The 15,680-nt window shown below is 54.8% G+C and overlaps 1 protein-coding gene across 1 annotated transcript; it reads left to right on the top strand.

The window, feature by feature from the left end:
* The first annotated feature begins 13,374 nt into the window (after positions 1-13,374).
* On the top strand, positions 13,375-14,571 carry Tmem271 (transmembrane protein 271). The gene has a single exon (XM_090343935.1). It carries the CDS (start codon positions 13,408-13,410, stop codon positions 14,548-14,550), a length of 1,143 nt encoding a protein of 380 aa, XP_090200061.1. The 5' UTR covers positions 13,375-13,407; the 3' UTR covers positions 14,551-14,571.
* The last annotated feature ends 1,109 nt before the right edge of the window (positions 14,572-15,680 follow it).

Genomic DNA, 15,680 nt, shown 5'->3' with positions numbered 1-15,680 from the left:
GCCCAGGACCTGACTTTTCCTCCCCTCTGCTCCCCTCCGCACCCCTCTCATCCCCTCCTTTTTTTTTTTTTTACCAGTCCTGGGCTTGAACTCAGGGCCTGAGCACTGTCCTTGGACTTTCTCAAGGCTAGAACTCTACCACTTGAGCCTCAGCACCACTTCTGGCTTTTTTCTATGTATGTGGTACTGAGGAATTGAACCCGGGTCTTCATGCATGCTAGGCAAGCACTTTAACCACTAGGCCAAACTCCCAACCTCCTTTTCTTTTTTTTTATTCTGGCCAGTACTCTAGTTTGGCTTTTTGGTGGTTAAGTATTGCTGACTTTTTCATCTGACCTGACTTCATGTTGCTATTCTCTGGGCCTCAGCTCCAGAGTAGCCATTAGCACTCAGCTAGGACTTTTCTCAACAGGCCTCTGGGCCCATTGGACCAGCTTTTTCTAGGCCTCAGGTTCTGGTCATATGATCCAGTGGTGTTTTGTTTCAAGTTCATGCTGAGATAGATGGGTGGTGGTAATTTTAATTTCCTTGAATATAAAACCATGAATTCTTACTTTTGTAACACCTTTATTTGTGACTGTAGATCCTCACACTGCACATGGGTTCTGTATGTTTTATAAAACATCCTATCTGTGTCACAAATGAAGATGAGCATGTTTGGATGGCAGAAGGTATCTCCAGCATGGTCCCTGGCCACCTCCCAAGATGTCTTGCAGGCACAAACCTCTGTAATGATGCTGTCAGAACTGGAAGACCCATTACTAATGCTGCCTTTCCTGCTGAGAGGTGGCCCTTTACACTGCCACATAGGAGACCCAAGAGGCTGTTCATGCATTCCTCCTATGTGCATTCATGAGTGTGTGTGCGTGCGCAGGCATGTGTACATATATGTACACAAGCTAGTGTTCATGGACAATGGAAAGACAGGCGAGAATCATGCCACTGTGTGAGCCAGGCCAGAACACTGGCCCTGTGCTCATAAATGAAAGCAGATACTTCTTTCAGTTGGCAGACTTTCTGCCACAGATTGTGAATGAGGGGAATTGCTCATGCATTCTTTATATCTGTCTTATCTTTATTTTTGTAGGTTTGTGGCTGGCTGCACTCAGTTGGTAACAGTGCCCAGTGCACCCTTAGCACAAGATCCTCATCCAAAGAAGCGGCTCAGCCCCTGTGCTGGTGCCTGCAGGTGCCTGGAGGTCCTCCCTCCACGTCAGTCGTCCTCCCTCCACGTCGGTCCTCCCTCCACGTCGGTCCTCCCTCCACGTCAGTCGTCCTCCCTCCACGTCGGTCCTCCCTCCACGTCGGTCCTCCTCCACGTCGGTCCTCCTCCACAGTGGGCTCAGCTGGCCGAGCCTGCAGTGCCCTGTGCTCTCGAGTCCAGCCTCTGTTTAGTCACATGGCAGCTTTCTTCCAGGGATCTGCTCAGAGTTCTCCTCTCTTTCCTAAAACAGCCCTGACGGGGGACTGGGGGCGTGGAGACATGGGGCGGGCAGGCGCCAGCGCTGTGGGCAGGCACCATAGAGCTGGGGCTGGGGGCTTGGAGTGAGCCTGTGAGTAGTGTCTGGGGCTCTTAGCCCCAGCATTCAAACTGCTCCTGGATGTGAGGGAAATGCCCTCTCTAAACTGTGCCCAAGGGCCAAATGTTCATTCAGCTTGTCCCACCCAGAGGCCTCCTCCCTCTGGTTTGCCATGACTACATCCTGGACCTCACCTCCCTAGCTCAGCTTCATCTCCCTGTCTCTTTCCCCTGTCCTGCTGTCCCCTTTCACATGATACACTGGTCCCTTATTTCAGCCCAGCCTGGGAAGGAATTGAGCTCACCTGCCCATGAGACTGGATTTGGTGAGCTGAGTAGAGCTGTGGGTATCGGGACCAGAGAGGGAACCATGAGTAGCCATGGAAGTCATAGTGTGACTTCACTTGGATGTGCAAGAGTACAGGTACCCTAGCATAAGCACACCCAGCACTCTACCTTGGTACTGGAGCCCACAACACTGTCAAGTGTGCAGAACCAGGGTGCCAGGGAGACAACTCACTGGACTCCCCCAGGCCATGGTGATGGAGCTGTGTGTGACTGCCCCAGCACCTCCACCTTCAAGCGCTGAAAGACAGCTGGTCAATGGCACACCCTGTATCACTCATCTACATACCAACCGGTGATGGCCTGGTGTCCCTTACTGTGGGAGGACTCAACAAAGTTAGGAAGATACCCACGAGGCCCACCTTCAAGACACACTCTGAAACACATCTGTGAATTAACCCTGTGAGACAAACTTACAGAGACACCTGTGAGGTAAACGTGTGTGTGTTGTGGGGCTTGAACTCAGCATCTGGGCACTGTCCCTGAGCTTTTTTGCCCAAGGCTAGTGCTCTACCACTTTGAGCCACAGCTCCACTTCTGGGAGATAAGAGTCTCACAGACTTTCCAGCCAAGGCTGTCTTTAAACCAGGATCCTCAGATCTCAGCCTCCTGAGTAGCCAGGATGACAGATGTGAGCCACTGGCTCCCGGCAGGTATACTTATAAGTTACACCTGTGAGACTCACCCTTGGGAAACGCTTGAGAAACGACACACCTGGGACACATATTTGTGAAAGGCACCTGTGAGGTACAAGGGTGGGAAACACCTATGAAGTACACCTGCAAGCCACACCTGTGAGGGACACCTGTGGAACACCCAAGAGGTACATCTGTGAGAACATCCAGGAGGCATGCCCAAGATTCAACACCCACTTGTGAAGTATACCCGTGGGACTGGCTGTGACGTGTGTGCCCTGGGAAGCATCGCAAAGTGCCTCTGTGGGACCCCTCCGGAGGCACACTTGTGAGGTCCACATGTGGAGCATACCCACCTGGGAGGAGCACCTGTGAAATATACTGAGAGAAACTCTTGGGAAGCATAGCTGAAGACAGCTGTGACATAACTGTGAAGTATCCCTGAGAAACGCTTCTCCCAAACTTGTCTATGAGGCACACCTGTGAGATGGACTGGCGCTCAAGAGGCAGTGTGACTTCTCCACAGACACAGCTGGGGAGGCATCAGAAGAGAAATGGAATTGGTCCTTTACTAGGGTCCTAATGTTTCTCCTTGATTGTAATGTGGAAGTTTGGAACTAGCTACATTTCCTGGGAGTCACCTAGAACAGGAGTGTGTCATTATTGGCTGTCGTGGGAAGGCATTCTGACTTATTGTGCCACACTGTGCAAAGAATACAATTATACCAGGAGCAGTTTGTTCTGGAATTAAAATTAACTAGTCAAGAGGAATGGCGAAAGATGGAAGTGGGGGAAGAAATTAGATCTCACAATCAGAATCTCATACATCTGTGAGGAGAAAAGGAAACAGGTCTATCTGGATCTGGAATCTCACAGAATCAGCTCTGGGAACAAGATAAGAGTGGTCACCCATGGTGGACAGAGGCAGCTCAGACACAAGGGCCATCTATATGGGTGGGGGGTGGATTTTTCAGCTAGGCTCCTTCCTGGTTTACTAGCAGTTGTTTGACCTCAAGCAAGTCTCAAGTTCTGTTTTCCTTGCAGATGATGAATGGAGATGTGCATTACATAGCCACAGTAGGTGCAATAAACCCTGATGGGGACAGGTGGCTGTCAGATGCTGACTGTCTACGTGGTGGAGGACCAGGGGTAGGTCTTTAGAAGAGGCTCCCTGCTCCCTGGCAGCTGGAGCTCAGGGAGAAGATAATGTGGAGAATCTGGGTCCTGTGCTTTCCATTTGAGAAGAGTGTTCTGAAGTGGGAACTTCCTCATGGCTGTGTGTGCTTCCCTGAGCGGTGGTCAAGTGCCCACAGAGGAGCGGACGAAATGACACACCTCCCGTGGACTTGTTCCCTGCAGGGAGCAAACACACAGCCTGTTGCATCCTCTGATAGGGATGCCGGTGGGTGCCTGCCAGCTTTGCAACCACAGGGCTGAAGGCGTGGTGGTGACACCAGGAAAGTCCTTCTGCTGTGCTTCCATCACTCCTTGGGCCAGAACTGGATCTGGCCATGCTGTGTTCTCTATCCCAGAGGTGCCCCTGTCTTCAAGGAGGACTTAAGGCAGGAAGACACACACATACTTGGGGTACCTTTGCTTCTCTCAAGCTCTCCTCAGAGATTCATGGATAGGATCCCTGGCACCTGCCAGTGTAAGCCCGCCTCATCATGTAGAACCCTGCTTGGCACATGCATCCCAGACCCTCTTTTAGTGTAATATAGGAGGTAATGATAACATTGCAGACTTAAGAAGACATCAGGGATCCCGGTAATCTAAAAGGGAGCACAAGGAAGAGTAGCATGCTGCCCAGAGGGACTGGGATAGGAGCTTGGGGTCAGTGCTAGACTAAGCTCATGTGCCCTGTGGTTCCTTCAGTGGAGCAGGTGTGGGCAGCACAGCTCGATCCAGGGAGGAACCTGGCTCCATGAGCACAAAGGAGGGGTTTGTGTATGCTTTAGGATAACTGAAGCCTTTGTCTTGAGGCCCTTGATTTTCCAGCTGCCAGGCCCAGGAATGTCTGAGGGCTGATCTTGTCTGCACAGCTCTGACTGCTGGAGACCAGTCTAGTGGGGTGGGGCAGGGCATCTCACTGGTCTCAACAGATGTATTTCAGAGGAAGCCTTGGCATTGCCCCCCCTCAAGTAAGCAGGACCAGCGGCCAACCTTGAGTCTTGCCACGGGCCCAGTTGATGCTCCTGCTAATGCAGCCATTTCCTACCCCTGAATCAGAACAGATCCACTGGACCTCAGGGATGATCCAGGTAGGTTCCTCTTATCTGGTCTCCAGCGTATTGTGTGTGTGCATTTGGGGGGTCCTTTTCCACTGTATCTCTGATGACAAGAAATGTGAGGGGCTTTGGAGAGTACTGGGACAGCTGGTTTCTCTGCCAGACCCCTGGTGTGGAGGAACCTCTGAATGTGCTCGGCTTACAAGTGGCTCCAGCCTCCCGGGAAGGACCACTCCCAGGAGGACCTCCTCAGACCCCCCAGCTTTGTTCCATGGGGCTCTTCCAGTCCCTTTGGAATGTGGGGATCCCTGGAAATGCTTCCAGGACCCTCCTTCCCCGCAGAGAAAGCTGAGGTCCACATACCCTCGTTCATTGTAGAGGGAGAACAAGTTCCCTCTGCCCAGTGACATAGGCCTTTCGCCCTGTGAGGACCCTGGGCAGGAAGCATAGAGCAGACCAGAGAGAAGCAGAGGATCCGGCACCAACCTGGAGAAGACAGCCATGTTAGCATGTCAGCACCACTTCCTGTCCTCTCAACACTATGCCCCATCTGGTCACATCATTTTCCTTCTTTTTTTTTTTTTTTTTTTTTTGCCTGTGCTTCCATCACTCCTTGGGGATTGAACTCAGGTCCTGAACACCGTCCTTGGACACTGTTTGCTCAAGGCTAGAGCTCTGCCTCTTAGCCACAGCACCATTTCTGGCTTTTTCTGTGTATATACCGAGGAATTGAACCCAGGGCTTCATGCATGCTAGGCAAGCACTCTACCACTAGGCCAAGCTCCTGGCCCACAGTATTCTTTTCTGTTTGTTTTATATTTTCACCTGTAGAAACATGGTAAATTACTTTTTCCTTGGCATTTTTGGGATGAAAATATAAAAAATAACTTTTTAACATAAGATTTATCATAAAATTTCCATTAGCATTTTATGTAAGTTTAGCTATAACATATTTAAAGCTGAAATACTTATTCTTTTATATTCATTTTGTAACTACAGTGTGACTTGCTGTTTCCTGAAAAAATCTGCTGTTTTTATAACTCTATCACCAACAATAGTGTCACAAAATTAGGCTATGAATAAATGCCTGATTATGTCTGTCTCAGCAGAGGACTCGCTCTCCTTACTAGCAGAGGGAGTAGCTCTGGCTTGAATGTGGGTGCTATTTTCATTTGTGTGGATGAGTTCAAGGGAAGAGAATCATTAGGATGTCACTTCACAGACAACGTGCCATGTGTGAGCTGTTGCCACCACAGGCAATTGCTCCCTGAGACTAGAAGACTGCATCCTATTTAAGGTTATCTGAATTATTCATATTTCCCTTCACTTTTTAAAAATTAATTCTAGACAACAAACAAAGCAGGAAGACATGCCTGGCTCACATTTGCCCATTTCCATGGTGTGACTTTTCCCACCGTGGCCAGTCTCAAGTGACAGTATAGGCTGTGGAGAGGGACAGCTTCTGTCCAGCCTGCGTGAGGAATTCAATAACATAAATAATGGCAAAGCTAAAAGTAATGGCTTTGAAATTAAGAAAATATACTTAATTATAAGTTTTTATTGTTCAATTTTCAGTCATATTAGTAATAAAAAAACTAGCTTGGCAGGGCACCAGTGACTCATGCCTATAACTCTAGCTACTCAGGAGGCTGAGATCTGAGAACTACAGTTCAAAGCCAGCCTGGGCAAGAAAGTCCCATGAGACTCTTATCCCCAAATAACCATTAGAAAACTGGAAGTGGCACTGTGGCTCAAGGGGTAGGGTGGTAGCCTTGAGCTGAAGAGCTCAGGAACAGAGCCCAGAGCTCAAGCCCCACAATTGAAACAAACAAACAGCAACACGAAGAAAAAGTAGCCTACAAAGTTCCTAAGGATTGTAGGAGCCAGGACTCAGTCCAACCTGGCTCCAGCATACCTCTGATGCTATGGCTCTACTTGTGTCCGGACCTATTCTGGTGAACTGGAGACATGAAATGCAGCCACAACCGGCTTCAAGAAGCTTGCCTGTGAGCCGGGAGTGTGGCCTAGTGGTAGAGTACTTGCCTGGCATTCATGAAGCCCTGGGTTTGATTCCTCAGTACCACATACACAGAAAAAGCTGGAAGTGGTGCTATGGCTCAAGTGGTAGAGTGCTAGCCTTGAGAAAGCTTAAGGACAGAGCTCAGGCCCTGAGTTCAAGCCCCAGGACAGGGGAAAAAAAGCCTGTGCACAACATGAGTTCCGAGGGCTCTGGGCCTCATTCTACAACTCAAAGGAACCAAATCCTATCTACAACCTGAATGACCTTGGAGGAGGATCCTGTGTGTTGTGGGTGATACCTGGGCTTCAGTATAGGAAGACTCAGGGCAGGGGTCCCGGTCCAGCTCCCTGGCCTGGGACCCTTACCCACAGGAAGTAGAGGGAATTGTATGAACTGTTTTGAGCCACTGAATTGGAGATAATTTTTTTATGGAGAAAGAAAAAATAGTGAACTGAATCCTATAGTATGAATTCTTTGTGTTTCCCACTGGATGGGTAAACACCACCATGCTCTGCCCTGGCCAAGATGGGTGGTTCTTCAAATGCAGCCATTGGTGCTAGACCTGATTTCAAACTGTAATCTCCTCATCTCTACTTCCCAAGTAGCTGGAGCCACTGTGATCCTAGAAAACACTTTTTACTAAAGAAGGTATTGTCATCGGGACAATGCAAACTAAAACCACAATGAGATGCCCCTGCTCGACCACCAGACTGACAGGCCAACATTACCAGAACCATTACCAGAAAGGCTGTCAGCACTCTGGGTGGCTGAGGACTGAAGGCCTTGAAAGTGTCAACACCGTGGCTCTGGGGGACAGCAGCCAGTTCCTCTAGAAGTAAATGTAAACACTTCCAACATTGTGCCCAGGACAGACGAGAACATGCTCACAAGAATTGTACTTGAGTACTCCTAAGCATCTTCAGACAGTAGCTTCACCCCCCAACGTGAAAAGCCCAAGTGCCCATCATGTTATGAGTGGCTCAACTTTATTTTTGTGGTCATGGGGCTTGAACTCTGGGCCTGGGCACTGCTCCTGAGCTCTTTGGCTCAAGGTTAATGCTCTACCCCGGTTTTCTGGCAGTTAACTGGAGATGAGAATCTCATGGATTTTTCTGCCCAAGCTAGTTTTGAAGCCTCTTGAGTAGCTAGGATGACAGGTGTGAGCCATCGTACCTGGCTTAAACATTTCTTAATAGAACTCTGCACAGCAGTAAGGACAAACAATCTGTCAATCTGAAAAGCACCATGCTAAGGAAAAGAAGCCAGACATGAAATACTGTAGGAGTTGACACATATGAAAGTGTGTTGAGACTACATCAAAACTAGCAGAGGACGTAGCCTGAGCCAGAGTTGAAGATGGGCTGAGAAGGAAAACTTTTGGGGAGCTGGTATAGTCCTTGATTATAAAAATAGTGATGCTTTGCATAGATGCGTACAGCTGTCCAAATTCACTGAACTATACACTTAAAATTAGTGGGTGTAGCCAGGTGTGGTGGCTCACTCCTATAATCCTGGCCACTCAGGAGATGAGATCTGAGGATCGAGGCTCAAAGCCAGCCTGGGCACTAAAGTCCATGAGGCTCTTATCTCCAATTAACCACTAGAAAACTGGAAGTGACACTGGGACTCTAGAGCTGAAGAGCTCAGGGACAGTGCCCAGGCCCAGAATCCAAGCCCCACGACTGAAAAAAAAATTAATGGTTTTTATTGCAACTAAACTACATCTCAATTTAAAAGGACATGAAGGTGAAGACAGGTATCGTTCATGACACAGCAATTACAGAATGCCCCAAATGCCCAAGTGCCCCAGGGCACACTAAGATGGTTCACAACTTGCTCCTAGAATAAGGTGTTTACAATAGTGAAATGGATAAATTGCAGCATTTCATATAGTAGGTGTGTAACAGAAATAAGTGAGCTTCAGATGGACATCTCAAAGGAGCAGTAACTGCATAAAACTTGGATATACCACTCAGATATAACCTCAAGTGAAGGAAGCCAGTTGTGGGAATGTGTCATATGATATTATTATATAAAAGCAAACTCAAATGATAATGGTTAGGAGAGTCTTGTTGATAAAGATCTAAGCAAATTCAGGAAGATCATTTAAAATAAGAGCATTGAGGTTTTGGTGGGAAGGGAGCTGTGATGGGGCTGTGTACTGCATTCTGTAGTCTTCTCTTTGATGCCAATAGACACATTGGTAAGTCATGAAGCTGTCACATGTATATTTCCTGATTTTTGTCATAAGATTAAAGCTTTAAAAATAACAGTTAAGGTGCATTTTTGTATGTCTAAGAATCCATGGCTCTGCCTTTATGAGATTTCATTGGATAATTTATGGCTGGACAGAGTTGCAGAGATGCACATATCAGTGAGTGATGGGTCAGTCCTTGCTATTCTGAAAGAATGAAAATAATAACAACAGAAAAATTGGCTAGTCAATGCTATGGTTTACTTTCTTGTCTCCTGGAATTCAGGGCTGGAAAATCAATTCCTAAAGTCTTCTATTAATGGGGCTTGGGAGAAATGTCACAAGGCCCTTCACCAGATCTAGAATGGATGTTACATCATGCTTTCCAGCACTTGGAACGGTGAACTAAATAAACTTCTCTTTGTGTGTGGTTAATTGGAGATAGAAGTCTTACAGATTTTCTTGCCAGGGTGGCATTGAACAATGATCCTCAGATCTCAGCTTTCTAAGTGCCTAGGAGTAAAGGCATGAGCCACTGGCATCTGGAGATAAATCTCTATTCTTTATAAACTGTCCAGTCTGTGGCATACACTGGCAACAGAAAGTGAAATCAGACACTCAGTTTGAAGTAAAGGATAAAAACACTGAAGTTAACAGATAAGTTAGGGGAAAAAAAATCTAGACTCGGCCAAATTAGTTGAAATCAATACCCTAAAAGATTAAATGTGAGATGCAGATAAATATGCAAATAATAAAGTGACATTTAAATGTAATAGGATATATGATCATTGTTTCAACAATTTTGTCACTCGTGGAACTTGAACTCTGGGCCTGGGTGCTTCCGGTTTTCTGGTCATTAATTGGACATAATAGTCTCATGGTCTTTAGTGCCTGGGCTGGCTTTGAACCACAATCCTCAGATCTCAGCCTCGTGAATGGCTAGGTTACAGGTGTGAGCCACTGTGCCCAGCTTGTTTTTTTTTCAAAACTGCATTATTATTATTATTATTTTGGTCATGGGGCTTGAACTCTGGGTACTAACCCTGAGCTCTTCAGCTCAAGGCTCCTGCCCTACTCCTTGAGCTACAGCACCACTTCCAGTTTTCTAGTAGTTAATTGGAGGTAAGTTAGAGACGAGAGTCTCATGAACTTTTTAGTGCCAGGCTGGCTTTGAACCATGATCTTCAGATCTCAGCCTCCTGTGTAGCTAGGATGACAGGCTGGGGCCACCACGCCCAGCACTTGTATTTTCTTTTTTGGTACTGGGGATGAAGCCCAGGACGCTGCACTTGCTAGGCAACTGGCACTTGCTACCTAGCTATATCCTAGCCCTCAGCAATGTTTTTAAGGTGGTGTCACTAGGCTTGGAATCTGGCTCTCTGTGATGTTGTCCCACCTGCGATTGGCTCCACAGCTTCACAGCTGTAGCCAAGTCATTTAAATGGCGGTTGTGCTTCTTTTATGGGTGGTCTTCCCCAAACTCCTGCCCCAGCTCCGGATCCACCCCAAGACACTGTCCTGGACAGAAGCTGCCCTGGGTCCATCTGCGGATTGCTGAGAAAGGCTGAGACCATGGACCAACTGTCCTCCTCTCTCTGCAGCCCTGGTATCGTTATCTCAGAAGATGGTTGGTCGAGGGCTGTAAGTCATCAGTAACTATATGTGTCTGCAGTTTTATGTCTCCTCAAGCTCCCCACATCCCAAGCACAGGGTTCTTTGCAACACGCCACACGCCCTGCCTGAATGCTGGCCCCAGGCCCTGTGCTCCTTCAGCAGAACCAGGCCAGCCTGCACCCGGTCACGGACATCCCACCCAGCGAGGTTGTCTTGGGGAGCAGTGGGACGCCACCCTGCCTCCACTAGCCCTCTGCATGGCGTGGAATACACACTTGGCCCACAGGGAAATCCTACCTCACGAGTCATGGTCTTCTATGGTTTTGTAAGGAGAAGGGAGGCGGGGGCCCCTGCACCCCCAGTGGACTTACAGGAAGGCCCTCGGGTGGTAATGGAGCACCCACCCCAGAGCTTGTTTCAGGGAGTGAATAAGAAGGTCCTTGAAAGCTCTCAGCGCAGCACCAAGGACACAGAGGAAACAGAGGCCCTGGAGTGACACGAAGCCATGATCTGAGAAACCAGAGCATCCAGGGGGAGTTGTGGAGCAGCAATGCACCCCAAGAACAGGAAGCAGGGGCTGCAGCCAGCCACAGCCACATGGGGGGGAGGAGAAGGAGGAGGAAGAGGGGGAGGAGGACAGGGAGGAGGAGGAGGGGGAGAAGGAGAAGGGGAAGGGGAGAGGGGAAGGGGGGAGGAGGAGGAGGAAGAGGGGGAGGAGGAGGGGGAGGAGGAGAGGGAGGAGGAGGAAGATGGGGAGGAGGAGGGGGAGGGGGAGGAGGAGGGGGAGGGGGAGGAGGAGGGGGAGGCGGGAGAGGGGAAGGGGAGAGGGGAAGGGGGGAGGAGGAGGAAGATGGGGAGGAGGAGGGGGGAAGGGGAAGAGGAGGGAGAGGAGGAGGGAGAGGAGGAGGGAGAGGAGGAGGGAGAGGAGGAGGGAGAGGAGGAGGGGGAGGAGGAGGGGGAGGGGGAGGAGGAGGGGAGGAGGGAGAGGAGGAGGAGGAAGAAGAGGGGGAGGAAGAGGAGGAGAAGGAGGGAGAGGAGGAGGAAGAGGAGGAGGGGGAAGAGGGGAAGGAGGAGATGGGGAAGGGGAGGAGGAGGGAGAGCAGGGGGAGGAGGAGGGGGAGGAGGAGGGGGAGGAGGAGGGAGAGGAGGGAGAGAAGGAGGGGAAGGGGGAGAAGGAGGAGTGGGAAGGGGAGGAGGAGGGGGAAGAGAAGAGGGAGAGGAGGAGGGGGAGGAGGAGAGGGGGAAGGGGAAGGAGGAGGAGGAGGAGGCGGATGATTTAAGCAGTGGGGAGATGGTAAGCGGAGGGCAGGCCGAGCTGCTTCTGAGGGGCCCGGGCTGAGGAGGAGCGGTGGCTGGCGGTGAGCCGGTGTCTCCACGGGAAGCCGGCGGCTTCCACCTGAGGACGGGGCAGCGCCCCGTCCCTCCTCCGTGCGCTCCTCCCTCCGCGGTTTCCCTGGAAACCGGCTCTCAGCCCGCGAGCGCTGACGGACGCCCGGCCTCCTCCGCGGGCCTCGGCCACCCGGTCGCTGGGCCCCAGGCGCCTCGCAGCTGCAGCTCCGCGGGCTCCGCTGAAGAAGGCGGCGAGGGCAGCGGGCGGCCGGGCAGCCGTGGGGCTGGACGGGGCCGCCGGGACCCGCGAGGCCCGCCCGCCGCCCGCCTCCGGGCCGGGATCCCGCGTCCTCCGGCGCCGCCCCTCCGCGCCGCCCGAGCCCGCCGGTCCCCGGGTCCCCCGCGCCGCGGCTGCGGCCGGGCGGGGCCGCTCTCCCCGGACCCCGGGTGCGCAGGGTCCCCGCTGGGCTCCCGCCGCCCACCGGCCTCCTGGACGGGACTGCGCGGAAACGTCCCGCCGGCCGGGAGCCTGGACCGGACCCCAGTCCGCTCCACCCAGCCCCGGCCCCGGCCCCGGCCCCGGCCCGGCTCCCGCTGGCCGGCCCGGCGCGCAGGGCGCACAGCCGTCACTCCACGTCCCCACCGCGCCGGCTCTCCGCGGCAGCACCCGCGCGTCTCCACCGCCCCCCGCGCACCCCGCGCTTCTCCACCGCCCCCCCCCCCGCGCACCCGTCGTGCGCACTCCGCACCACATCACACCCCTCGTCCGCGCACACGCGCGCGCACACGCCAGCCGCGTCGAGATCGAGACCTCCTCCTCCTCTTCCTCCTCCTCCTCCTCCTCCTTCTCCTCCTCCTCCTCCTCCCATGTCCTCACCGAGTCCCGCTCCCCTCCCCGCCTCTCTCGGAGACGCAGCTTCCCGCTCCGGCCCGGCGGGCTCCCTCCGGGTCCGCGTCCGCGCTCCCCCGCGGGCCCTCTCCTCCAGCCCCGAGCTCGCTTCCCGGGGCTCTGGTGCTGGCGGGCGAGGGGGCGTGGAGGCCGCGGGGCCGCCGGGGCTGGGGGCAGCGGGAGGTGGGGCCCGGGGGTCCAGGAGGAGAGGTCCCCGGCGGCGGACGCGGCGGCGAGGGCGCCTCTCCTCCGGGAGGGCCGAGGGGCGTCCTGGGGACGGCGGGGGCGGCCGGGGGCCGCGCGGGCGGCGCCGGGGCGAGGCGCGCGGGGCCGCGAGCGGGCGGGGGAGCCGCGCGTCCGGGCCGCGGCGCCGCGGGCTGGGGAGGGGGCGCGCGCGCCCTGCGGTCCTCCGCGCCGCCTCGGCTCCCGGCGCGGGGTCGCGGCGGCGGCGGCGGCGGCGGCGAGAGGCGGAGGATGCGGGCTGTAGCGGCGGCGGCGCGGGCCCGAGAGGACGCGGGAGGATGAGGGAGAGGCCGGCGGTCCGGCCGCGCGGCGCCGGGAGGAGGCGCAGGCGGCGGGGGCGGCGGCGGGCGGCGGCGGGCGCGCGGGGCGCGGGCCGGCTCGGGCGCGGAGGATGAAGTGGAGCGTCCGCGGGGCCTGCGCCGCGCTCGCCTCCTGCCTGCTGCTCGCCTGCGCGCTCAGCGCCGCCGCCGTGGGGCTCAAGTGCTTCTCCCTGGGCTCGGAGCTGCGCGGGGAGCCGTTCCGCCTGGGGGCGGCCGCCGGCGCCTTCTACTCGGGGCTGCTGCTGGCCGCCGGCCTCTCGCTCCTCGGCGCCGCCCTTCTGTGCTGCGGACCCCGGGAGGCGCCGCTCGCTGGGCCCCCGGGGCCAGAAGCCGGCCCGGGGCTCGGGGTTCCCTCAGCTCCCTCGGGGGCTCCGGAGGCCTCCTCGGGCGAGGCGGCGCCGGCGGCCGGGCGCCCGGGGCCGGTCAACAGTCAGAACCTGCTGCTGCTGGGCGTCCTGGTGTTCATGCTCGGGGTCCTCAGCGCCTTCGCGGGCGCGGTGATCGACGGCGACACCGTGTCCCTGGTGGAACGCAAGTACTCCCACTACTGCCTGCCGTCGCGCACGCCGGCGGCGGCCCCGGGCGCCGTGGCCCCCGGCTCCGGCTCCGGCCCCGGCTCCGGCCCCGGCGCGCCGCGCGCCCGCAGCGCCCTGGACAGCGCCACGTCCGCCAAGTGCCGCCAGCTGAAGGACTACCAGCGCGGCCTGGTGCTCTCCACCGTCTTCAACTCGCTCGAGTGCCTGCTGGGCCTGCTCAGCCTCCTGCTGGTCAAGAACTACAAGTCGTCCCAGGCCCGGCGCGGCCGGCGCGGCCGGCGGAGGGCAGGGCGCGCCCTGGCGCGGTCCCGCGGCGGCCCCGGGCTCCGCGTGCAGCCGCCGGCCTCCCGGGCGCGGCGGGGCCGGCGGGGCCGGCGGGGCCGGCGCCTGCAGCCGCGGCCGAGCGAGGCCTCCATCCTGTCCCCGGAGGAGTCCGACTTCTCCGCCCCCGGGGACTGCGCGGGCTTCGCCCCGCTCCACGCCGTGTCCTACATCAACGTGGGCGTCCTCCACGCGTTCGACGAGGCGGGCGTGGAGGTGTGCTGCGGAGGGCATCCGTCGGTGGAGCTGCCGGGGTACGCGCCCTCGGACCCGGATCTCAACGCCTCCTACCCGTACTGCTGCCGCCCCCCGTGCGAGCCCGCGGCGCGCCCCCGGGAGCAGAGCCGGGCCTGCTGAGCCGGGCGGCCCGGGCCAGCCCTGCCGCGTCCTCCTCTTCGAGTCGGGCGGCTCCTCCTCTCGGTGGTGTCCGTTTAAAGTTTACAATACAGGTGTGGGTGGGCCGGCCGCCGACGGGGCTCCCGGACGGGCCCGGGCCGGGGGGCGCGCGGGGCGCGGGGCGCGGGGCGGCGAGGCCCAGGGCACCCGGAGGACCTGCGCGGGGCAGAGACCGGCGGCTGGACCCGGGGAGCGGAGGAGAGGAAAACCACCCAACAGCAACACTTTGTACACGGATGTGCCTGCTTCTGTCCACACTTTCTTACTGTAAAGCTCAACATAACGGTGAAACATGTTTGGTACATTTATTGCAATTTGACATCGGTGAGTTACTTTATTAAATCCATTGCTATGTGATTGCAGAATGTGCATCCACTGGGACCAGAGTCTGTCTGCACCAGATCGGCGTGGGGGCGATGGCTGACCTGGGTCGGACAGATGTTGAGTTTGAACAGCTGTGTTCTGCGTGGCTGACCAGCTAAGTCCAGCCTGTCTCTGAGCTAGCTTGCTGTTTGTGCCCCCTGCAATTTCTGTTTCTGGAAACCGGCTGTGTGGTTTCTACTGCAAAGCAGTAGATTTTATTTTTGGTTAATACATATGAACAATCGAATCCTATTTTGGAAAAAAAAATCACAGTCCTAGTTTTTCCGCAAAGCTAATTTTACTGTTAACTCATTGATCTGGTAATTTTGAATCTTATAGTATTTCATTTAACATATACCCTTTAAATAGCCTTAATGAATGTGAAGGATATACCTTTAAATGACTAGGATATGTGTGTGTGTGCCTATTAACACACAATATGAAATGAGTTCCATATGAATGGAGTCTGTTTTCATCCTTCTGGTGGGTTGGTGGGGAGCAGGCTCTAAGTCTTGGAAAAAAGTGATCTGACCTCCACATACCTAGAATGACAATACCAGAAAGGTAGTTGCTGACTGAACAGTAGGAGCAGAGTTCTGCCCAGAGCAGAAGGAAATTGGAGGGCCACCTGCGAATTCAAGAGAGGACAGTGGCAAAATACATTCAGCAAAAGCCATGGAAAACCCAGGCACTGGTGACTCATACCTGTAAATCCTAGCTACTCAGGA

The sequence above is a fragment of the Megascapheus bottae genome, chromosome 13 (assembly GCF_031878675.1).
Source record: "Megascapheus bottae isolate mThoBot1 chromosome 13, mThoBot2.hap1, whole genome shotgun sequence".
NCBI lineage: Eukaryota > Metazoa > Chordata > Mammalia > Rodentia > Geomyidae > Megascapheus > Megascapheus bottae.
This window is presented reverse-complemented; position numbering and strand designations above follow the sequence as displayed.